At 38.2% G+C, this 11229-nt stretch overlaps 1 protein-coding gene across 1 annotated transcript in view; it reads right to left on the reverse strand.

Moving 5' to 3' along the window:
- crb2a (crumbs cell polarity complex component 2a) overlaps positions 1–10538 on the reverse strand; it is a 47385-nt gene extending 36847 nt beyond the window's left edge. The window contains exon 1 of the mRNA XM_026172889.1: positions 10296–10538. Within this exon, the coding sequence (XP_026028674.1) occupies positions 10296–10362 (67 nt within the window). The 5' untranslated portion in view covers positions 10363–10538. The remainder of the gene's footprint in view (positions 1–10295) is intronic.
- Positions 10539–11229: the final 691 nt, after the last annotated feature.

Raw genomic sequence — 11229 nt, forward strand, 5'->3', positions numbered from 1 at the left:
CATTCTGAAAGAAAGTCCAAAGGATTTGCATCTCTTCCCAGGCTCATGGCTATATTAAGTAGCATAGCTATTTGACGCTTAATATAAGGACTTTGCTAAGTCCTTAGTTAACGGGTAATAAAATTTATAAATATTTACAATATGGTTTATTTTTAAATAAGTGAACAGAGAGTGTTGAATTTTAGAATTAGAAACAGATTTAGAATTCATTTGTAGGATATTCTTGAAGGGAAACTTCTAATTTAACAATATTAATAAGTTCAACTAATTTACTTAGTATTTCATTTTTAAACATTTACTTATCCATTGTGTGTTGCTTTATAGGATAACATATAAACACACAAAACATTTAACATATGTTTATTTTTTCAGTTCTTATTAACATATTAATTTTTATTAAGCACCTTATAAAGACTTAAAAGGGCTTTTTAATTTAACACGTATTATAGTGTTATTACATGTTGCGCCTGAAAAGGTTGAACAATTGGAAGGTTGGTCATTTGAATCTTTGGCTATTCCATAACTAAAATAACCTTGGGGAAGACTGAAAACAGAGTAATCAAAGTCTGAATGTGTGTGTGTGTGACCATTAGATAGAAAGCACTTAGATACGCGAAGCTTGTATGAATTTATGTGTGAATGGGACATGTTGTACAAAGTACTTTGAGTGCTTAAGTACAGTAGAAAAATTACTGTATAAGAAAGCACCCATTTACCTTTCCCTGGCCTTTTCAGTTTATTTTTTATTCGTTTTTATTAGTTGACTCTGTGTTGTTTTATGTTGTTTTTTAATATGGGGCTGTTTTAATTGTCATTTTATGTATTATGTGTTTTATTTTTTGCTGTTTTGTTTTATTCTATTGTTCTTAACTAATTTACTGTACAGCACTCTGATCCTGTGCTGGCTATTTTAAAGTGCTTTATAAATAAAGTTGGATTGGATTACTAACCTTTTCATATTTTACACATTTTCTCACTCATTTGATGTATACCTGAGATTAATTAGACAGCGTTACTGTCCCTCTCTTTCACCAGAAGGCCTCCAGAGCCTTTCCATGTTGTAATCCCTCTGGCCTCTTTGGGTCAATCCCCTTGCTCTTGTAATCTCCAGGTGGCGAAGAGCTTATAGCTTACAGCTTCAACCTCTAGCTTGTTTCCACTCAAGTAACCTACCAAAGTTGAGATTTGCCACCATAGGTTGTGTTACAATTGCAGTAAAACAAAGAAACGATCCATAATGTTTCATACTAATTTAGAAAACCAGTAGCACTTTACAATACAGCTCATTAGTAATATGGTAATAGTTGGAGCGGACCTTTCTACTCTCCCAGAGTACTCAAAGCACTCTATACAACATTCACTTTCCTCTAAACTAAACTGAGTGCTTCCTAGCTACATTCACGCTGAAATGGATGTATTGGAGAGCAACTTGGGGTCAGTATCTTGCCCAAGGATACTTGGCATACTGACTGGAGGAGCCAGGGATCGAACACCAACCTTTTGATCAGTAGGTGACCTGCTCTACCTGCTGAGCTAGTCACCCTTTTGGTCTGATGTGTCACAGATGCATGAGTGCGGGCTTAGTGGTTGCTAGGAGAACGACACATGTCTGACTGCATTGTGCCAAGAGAAGTTTTTTTTTAATTTTTTCTAACCGGTTCTGTTCGGCAGTTTTAGTCAGCAGAATCATGGTCTGAATGCTTTTTTGCCCCAAACAGATTTTCTTTTGCCAAGATGAGCTCTGTAGAGGCTCCTCTTGTCACTCTTTTTATTTTATTTTATTATCTGAGTGGAGCCGCTGCTGAAAAGAGGTGAGGGCCATTTTGATGAAAGAGAAGAGATAATAACATAAAGATAAAAGGACGTGGAACAGAAAAAGAAAATGAGACAGAAAGAGAGAAAAAGGGCGTGGAGAAGTGAAAAGTTGCTGCATCTTTAACAAAACAGAGGTGGTTACACAAACAGACATACATATGTGTATGTGTGTGTGAGTGTGTGTGTGAGTGAGAGAAAAAGAATATGAGTGTCTCTGTATGAGCGCTTGTCATAAAAAGTACTTGATAATGAGAGTGAGAGACTCCAACAATGCCCCCCGGGAGCCAGAGGTGGACAGAGAAATACCAAGGAGACCCAGGCTGTCGCAGCACGGTGGCACGGTGGTTAGCACTGTTGCCACACAGCAAGAAGGTCCTGAGTTCAATTCCAACATCACGCTGGGGTCTTTCTGTGTGGAGTTTGCATGTTCTCCCCGTGTTTGCGTGGGTTCTCTCCAGGTACTCTGGCTTCCTCCCACCGTCCAAAGACATGCAACTTGTGGGGATAGGTTAATTGGATAATCCAAATTGTCACTAGGTGTGAATGGTTGTCTGTCCCTATGTGTTGGCTCTGCGACAGACTGGCAACCTGTCCAGGGTGTACCCTGCCTTTCGCCCTATGACAGCTGGGATAGGCTCCAGCGACCCTGAAAAGGATAAGCGAATGGATGGATGGATGGACCCAGGCTGTCCACAATGACCAGTGGCGAGCAGCAGGGAGAAGAACACACCAAAACTAGCAATGACCTTGATACGCAGTGAGCCTAGCACCAAACCACTAGCCAACTGAGGCCCCAGATATAGTACAGGAAATGGGTGCAGGAAGTCTTGCCTCCTCCCCATCTGGCTTGTCAGTAGAGATAGGAATTGCAATTTGGATTCCATTTGGATTCCATTACTGATATTTGATTCCTTATCAATTCTCCCATTGGTTCTTATTGAATTCCCATTGAATTGAATTTATTGAAAGTCACCACCATGGGCAAGCAGCATATCAAGGATATCACATTAATTGCATTAAAGCAAATTAATTGTATAGTGTGTGGTCAAATGTTTATGTATATTGTCATCAATGTTGAGGTTGTTACTCAAACAAAGCATTGTATTACACATATTACACAGAAAACGTTTTCTAAAAGTAATGCAGGGGATTGCACTCCTTGCTGTCACCACTGGTCGCCACTGCCCCTCTCCTCCCCTTGGGATTTGACAGGGCATTTTGGCATGGTTGCTGGCCTGCACCCTTAGGGTTTGTATTTTGAAGTGCCTTGGGATTCTTCGTTGTTTGGTGGGGACTCCACGAGGGTTCGTGCAGTTCTCGAGGTTCTGGGGTCTGTGGCCATGTCCTCGACTTTTGCTTGGGGAGCTGGCCTCAACTGCATGCTGCCTCTGATCCCAGCTTTTGGAGCTGTGTCCAGTGCCCATTTCTCTGCTTTCTTCTTATCTTTCACGAATCTGGCCTTTAAGTGCTCTAGCATGTTATCCACTAGACATATGAATAATAAAATAATGTAAATAAATAAAACAAAAACATTAGCAAAAGGAACTTAGAGAGAGGTCCTTCTCTTGGCAAAGCAAATATGTCTGTCACTAGAAAGCATTCAGATCCTAATTCTGCTTGTTACAACTGCTGGACACATTTTAAAAAAAGAAAAAGTAATGCAGTGCGTTACTTAATTATTCCCAGGCGAAGGTCATTCGTTACAGTGCTTACTACAAACGTTTCTCTGTAAAATGGACTGTCTCATAATTACCATTTAACTACATAAACCTATAGGCCACAGTCCCACACACCAGCACAATCCCTATTCTAATATGATCACACCTATGATCTTTCTCTTTGATTTATGTATCAACACAAAGCTGATAGCAAAAACCAAAGTCTGTCCTGGACACAGTTTAATCTTTACCATTGTCCTGTGAAGGTTCTCAGTCATCCAGGTCATCGTAGTCTAAGGAGCTTGGAAAGAAAAGCGTCTGGACTTCTTACTTAAAGAAGTCCAGACGTTTTTCTTTCCAAGCTCCTTGGTCTTTACCATTGTTCTCTTGTCCTTTCGTACAATAAAAATAAAAGTAATGTCCATGCTGTGGATGCTACTATTTTTCTCTTTACGGACATGCACTATAATCAACTGACTGTAGCACAAAGCGGAATTAATAAGCAGAATTGGCAGCCAAGCAGGCTAATAATTCCAAGGAATTGAACCAGTTTTCTACTAAATTTCCATCCCTACTTGTCAGACTTAAAGGTGACCCTTTGGGTGCATACAAGACATTTTGGAAAATTTCATATTTCCAGTTTTTTGGGAATAGCTTGACACATCCTATTCAAACAGGACTGTGCACCAGCGTGCAAAGTAAGGTCCATAAGGACATGGATGAGCGAGTTTGGTGTGAAAGCACTTGGCTGGCCTGGACAGAGTCTTGATCTCAACCGATAGAACATGTTTGGGATGAATTCGAGCGGAGGCTTTTATCCAGTATTGGTGTCTGACCTCTTAATTGTGTTTTTGGAATAATGGTTGAAAATTCCAATTAATAAACTCCTAAATTTATGGAAAGCCTTTCCAAAAGAGTTGACGCAATAATAGCTGCAAATGCATTCAGACAGACAAGTGAATACTGACTCTTTAACATGTCCACTTTTTATGATAACCCACAGAACACACACACACACACACACACACACACACACACACACACACACACACACACACACACACACACACACACACATAAGGTTGATGCTTATTGTGCAGATAGCTGGACCTGTCGGACGTGATGCAGAGGAAAAGGTCAAAAATTCAACAAAGCTGAAAATGCCCAGTGTACATTAAAGAAAAGTTGCTGGGTCGCTCCGCCTTTGCATACAGAGCTCTTTAGCTGTCAAACTCCCTATGGCACAAATATAAGCAATCACAAACAATTTTCTCTTCCTGGACACACACACTATTTTGTCTCCATTTTCTGTGAGACAACTCTGATTATTAATTAACTACTAATGACAAAATAAAAATGACAACTTAACCTACAGCAACTTTAGTAACTGCTCATATTTATTTAGACTTCCTCTCTCCTATTGAGTTCTCTGAGCTAGCTTCTATATTTGTTTAGTTAAAAACATCAATATGTCAGTTTTATCCAATCTTGACTAAAGGCATTTGACTACATTTCTGCCTGATGACGCGAGAGCAAACAGGTTAATATATAGGTCCAAATCACAACAACAGTTGCCTTGAGGTACTTTAAATTGTAAGGTAAAGACCCTACAATAATACAAAGAAACAGAGAAAAACCCAACAATCATATGATCCCATATGAGCAACAGTGGGATAGGAAAAATCCTCTGTTCACAAGAAGAAACCTCCAGCATAACCAGGTTTAGGGAGGGGCAACCACCTGCACCAACTGACTGGGGTTAGGGGAGTAACACAGGACAAGACTTGCTGTGCTAGAGGGCCAGAGATGAATAATAATTAATAACTGAATGCATCGTTACTATGGTAGGATTTAAGGTCACCTGATCCAGCCCTAACTTTAAGCTTGATTATAACAGAAAGTTTTAAGCCTAATTTTTTAAAAGTAGAGAGGGTGTTTGTCTGGAAGCTGGTTCCACAGAAGAGGGGTCTGAAGGCTAAAGGCTCTGCCTCCCACTCTTATTTTGTCTGAGAGCAATGTGTTCTTATGGAGTGATATGGGTCTCATGGGTCTCATTATTGAAGACCTTTTATGTGAGAAGCAGGATTTTAAGTGATTTTAAGTGATACTGGATTTGACAGGGAACCAATGAAGGCAAGGCAATATAGGAGAAATATGTTCTCTCTTTTTTAGTTCCTATCAATACTCTTGCTGCAGTATTTTAGGTCAACTGAATGCTTTTCATGGAGTTTTTAGGACAATAACGGAAAATAACGAATTACAGAAGTCCAGGATAGAGGTAATACACACATGAACCAGTTTTTCAGCATCATGCTGACAAAGTGTGTTTCAGTTTGTCACAGTGTTACTGCATGCCAAAGTAATGCCATTCAGAGTCAGCATCTGGTTAGATACCATATTTCTTAGATTTTAAGGAGTACAGTAACCTCAGTTTTATATGAGTCACTTGCCTGTCCATTTACCATTTAATCTTAGTGTGTGAAAAGGATTCTCCATTTAATTGGAGTATATTAGATAGATATAATTCAAACCACTGGAAGCAGTACCTTTAATACACTAAAAAAGAGCATGTTGGATTTATTTAATTCAACAGTGGACATTGGTTGCACACAATTGTTTTGCTTTGGCAGAAACTTAAATCTGTAATCAACACAACTTATTCATATGCAATAAACCTTTTTTGTTTTGATAAAACGTGATTGAAACATGTTTAGATGAAGTATGTTGAGCTCTTGGAATATTTTAATCCTTCACATTTTTTTTCATTTTATTCCAATACTATTCTATAACTTTTACCTCAGTACTACTTGGTCACTTAAATACTACTTGTTGTCTTCATATTACATAATGTTCAACAAAGTCTAGAGTCTGGTTAACATAAAAATTGAATGGATTTACAATGACCACCATCCTCCTATCTTTATCCGGGTTGCAGAGGGGCTGGGGCATAACCCCAAAATGATAGGTTAAGAGGCAGGGTATACCCTGGACAGCTCACCAGTCTATCACATAGAGACAAACAACCATTTGCATTCATGGGTAATTTAGAATCACCAATTAACATAATTGTAATTGCATGACTTTTAACTGTGGGAGGAAACCAGAATAACCAGAAAGAACCCACTGCAAACTAGCCAAGTTGTGGATTTGAAAACTAGGACCTAGGACCACCTTGCCAGAAAGCAACAGCACTATCCACCATGCCACCAATCTAAATAGCGATAGCGTACATGTAGTGTGTGTGTAGTTGTCTGCCTCTTATGACTCCAGTGATTTTCCTGCAGTTTGAAATCTCATGTGATCTTGTGAATTTCATGAATCCCGCAACTAACCACTCTTACTAGATTGTATCATGTCAAATCAACAAGAACAAATTAAGTTGTTGAATTTCTTACAGATCCTACATGATTTAATTACATTCACCATAGAAACATGAAATTTTTTTTTTTTCAAATTACAAGTTAGAATTTTGTAAATGTAACAACCACCTAATGTCCTTTTCTCGGTATACTGAAAAAAGTAAAGGTGGCTTCTCGACTTGACTGAGATTGAAGCCTTCCTCAAACCACGATCCAAAGTGCGCAATGAAATCATGTGCAGTGTAGCAAGATTTAACATTGCTATATTACTGACTTACTTCACTCAAACATGATATGAACAATTTAATATACCCTCTCTGCATATCATGTAGTTTCTGCACTATATAATTACACTTAACTTTAAAGCATGAGGCAATTGTGTTGAATACACGCAAGATGCTTACATAAATCCAAGAGATGACCAATCCCTTTTTTTCAGTGTACATACAGCATGCTTTAATCGCTGTAATAAATTATAATGGGCAATAGTATCAAACTGAGCACTGAAGTCTAGCAGGACAAGCAAAGAAAGGAGTCCACTACCAGAGCTACTGCCATCTTGAAGGCCTGTGGTACATAGCCAATTAATAGACATAGGTTGATCATATTTGAGACCGAAACAAATATGATTAATGGTAGGACTTCTTTGAGCAGTCTTGTAGGAATGGAGTCCAAAAAAAACATTGATGGTTTGGAGGAAGTAATTATTGAAGATCAATTTGAGAAAAAATAGTGATTTGCATGTGCATAATGATATATCTGTGAGGTGGTTCTGAGTAATTTTTCTCTAATGGTTAAATTTTTATTTGCGAAGATGTTCATGAAGCCATTACTAGTTAACGTTAAATATTTGCTTTGCTCTGACTTTTTGTCAGCCTGGCTGCAGTGCTGAAGAGAAACCTAGGGTTGCTTTTAATTCCTTCAATCAGTGATAGTCAGATGTTCTAGCTTTATGGAGGAATTTTTACAGAGTAATAAAACTGCTTTTCCAGGCTAAATGATGAGCTTCTAAATTAGTGAGATACCATTTCCTCTCCAACTTACAAGTTATCTGCTTTAAGGTGCATATTTGAGAGTTATACCAGGGAGTCAGGTACTTCTTATTGGAAGCTTTCTTTTTCCGTACAGTATCCAGAGTCGTACAGAGTAAAAATGTAAAATTATTAACAAAATAATCAACCTCTATGGGAGTACCAATCAGGTATCTGCTCTGCACTGTGTTGGCACAAGACAATGAAGATGACAGTGGATGAATTATATCGTTCAATTCAGTTGCAGCACTTTCAGAAAGACATACTGTGATGAAATGTAATCCATTATTGTAAATTTAAATGTTAGGTTTTTGTTCTTTCTTTTTTTTTGGGGGGGGGGGGGGGGGGGGGGTTGTTCGTTTGTTTGTTTTCTTTTAGCAAATACTGTTAAATGTTCAGTTTCTATGTCAGAACATATCTAGAGTGTGATTAAAGTAGTTTCATTCACATTTTGAAAGAAGCCAACTGAGTCTAGTAACAGATTAAATGCCATGTCGAGGCTGTAATTTTTAGCATATACATGGATGTTAAAATCACCCACTATACTTATTTTTGTCTGAGCTGAGCATTTAAACAGATAAACTGACCAAGACCCAGGTGGATGGTAAATGACAACAAATAAAACTCTTTTTTGAGTTTTCCAGCTGGGGAGGACAAGGCTAAGTGTCAAGCTTTCAAAGTAATAAAAATTATACCTGTGTCTGTGGTTGATTAACAAGTTGGAATCAAAGCTTGTTACCACACCTGCTCCTCAGGTTGTGCTTCGAGGATTGTGACAATTTGTACAACTCAGGTGTGTTGATTCATTTAAACTAACAAAATAATCGGGTTTCTGTGAGGCAGAGTAAATTGATTGGTGATCAATTATTAATTCATGTAATATAAGGGCTTAGAAATGACAGACACCTAATGTCTAAAAATCCACATTTTCTCTTTTGTGCAGTTGTGGATACTACTAATACTGTTTTCTTTGCGATTATTGCAATATAGGGAGAACATGCGGCTGAAGACGTCACTCCTGGTGCGATTGGAGAGGAGACCAGAGAAAACTAGAGAGTCCGACATTGTTTTGGCAACGTTAGATACTAATTTAGTGACCTCTGATTTCATATTTCCCTCAAATTTCCTTCTGGTCCTTGGAAGGTTGCTGGTGTTTCCAGCTTCACATCTCAAAACAGAATCTTTAATTATCAGAGTTTGTTTCCCAGCAGGTGTTTTGCCGAGTGGGGAAAAACAATTAGACACATGAATGAGTTGATGCAGTGTACTGGGGGGCTTCTGTTTAGGACTACACTCTGGACAATCTGCTAACTGGCTACAGGGGTTTTTCGAGGGTGCAAAGCTGGGACTCTAATTTAGAGATCTGGACCTCCAGAGCTGCAAACAGGCTACGTTTATTACAAGTATCATTACTAAAGAAGGCCAAGGAGGAGCTAAACACCTGATACAATGAGCATGAGCAGTGTGAAGTGGATGGGATACTTTACAACAGCAAAGGCTATATGTGGAAACAATGGCTGGAAGATGTCATGGATGGGTGGAAGAATGCCCTGTTTAAGATTTTATAGCATTGCACTTCTGTGGTTTGCCATTCCTGAATCCCATAGTAATATATCTGTTCAGGATACTCTCTAGAGTTTTCCTATTTTCTGTGAAATTGGTGACGATCGGTAGTGGGACTCTGGCTCTCTTCGGTGTTCAGGAAGTGCCTGCATTTGCTGGGCCTTTGTTTTTGTTAAAAGGGAGATTTTAAAAAGCTGAAAACATGGTTTGTGCTTTAAATCTTTGTGACCAAGATGTGACCTTGTTTTTGCCCTCCTTTCATGCACATATAGGTGTGAATGAGCTTCTCTCCAGTCAACTGGTTGCACTGATTAGGAATGCATGACTAAGGAGCACAATCTCTCATTCAGATCCAATCATGTGTAAAATCTGACAGATAGAGCTTACAAAAACTAGAAGCAAATGAGGAATTCTGTCTCTAACAAATCAACTTCTCTATTGAATGATCTAGCCACATATTAACTACTAATATTTAAAAATCTGCTAAATATATTTGTCTGACAACAGCCTAGTAATTAAAGTAATGGTTATGGACATGTCTATGTTTTCTCAATATTCTCACTTATTGTTTTCAGTCCTGTCACTGTTGAGAACACAATATAGCACCTCCCTGAAACTTCTTTTCACTCATGGCATTTCTAGGACCTGCTCCTCTTATTGGTTTGTAAAAGTGAGAATCCTCAGGACTCCTCAGGACCATCAAATAAATAAACAAATAAATGTTGAGAAAAAGAAATATCTTAAAGAATATTTTAAATATATGTATTTTTAAAATAGTTCTCCATTTTTTTTTATATCCCTGTGATTACTCTTGCAATGTAATCTGTTACCTTCTCTAAAACAAAAGTGTTAAGTGTGTTTGTACTCACCCCATTTGAACATCATCATTGTCAGCAGCACCGTCTTTAAATTCACATGAACTTTCCCCAACTCCATAGCACAATCACAGACCGGGGTATGTAAAACCACAAGGAAATATCAATTTGTTTTTCAGTAGAAAAAAAAAAAACAAGTGAAGAAGTCCTACAGTAATGGCATGTTGCTGTGCAATGTAAAGGCTCCTCGCTGTGTTGCGGTTGCCCCAATACTCATGCTTGGATACAGACCGAAAGCCCTCCCTGCTTTAGACTGGAGCATAATCAGCCACGTGAAAGAAAACAGGAAAACATGAACTGGAATAGCACCTGCTAATACTGTTTTTCATTCAGAGGCCCTCAAACCGTTTAACTGTCCCACCTAGAAACAGAAAAAAGTAAGAAAATATTATCATCTGTAAATAATTTTTCCTTCAACAAAAGCAAATGGTAAATGGAATGGTTCTTAGAAGCGCTTTAGGGCAAATCTTTGAATTCTGCAACTTTTTGTGAAAAATGTGTAAAACCTGTTCAATTCACTTCAGATAAAGATAAAGAACTTCAAATACTAAAGTGGAAAAGCCAACCATTCCCATTCAGCAGAACTTGGAAACAGTTTGAAGAAAAATAAGGAAGGCTGGCCATCAGCTTCAACCATTTGAGGTGAGGTGACAGTCCACCCAACTGACAGACAGAAGAAATATATGAGAGAAATCCACCACAGCAAAGATAATTCGGAAAGTTCTTAAACATTTATCTATTTTTCTTAAATTTTGTAGTCCCATTTGACTAATGATTCTAGTTTATGCAGCTTTTATCCTTGGTGACTATTGAAATAAAAGTCAAACTCTTCAAAAATAACAGCACAAATAGGAGTCTACAGTTATTTCAAGATGGCTGCCAAGTGGAAAAGCATTCTTGTGCAAGGTCTATGACAAGTTCAATAACA

Source organism: Astatotilapia calliptera, chromosome 7 (assembly GCF_900246225.1).
Source record: "Astatotilapia calliptera chromosome 7, fAstCal1.2, whole genome shotgun sequence".
In the NCBI taxonomy this organism is placed as follows: Eukaryota; Metazoa; Chordata; class Actinopteri; order Cichliformes; family Cichlidae; genus Astatotilapia; species Astatotilapia calliptera.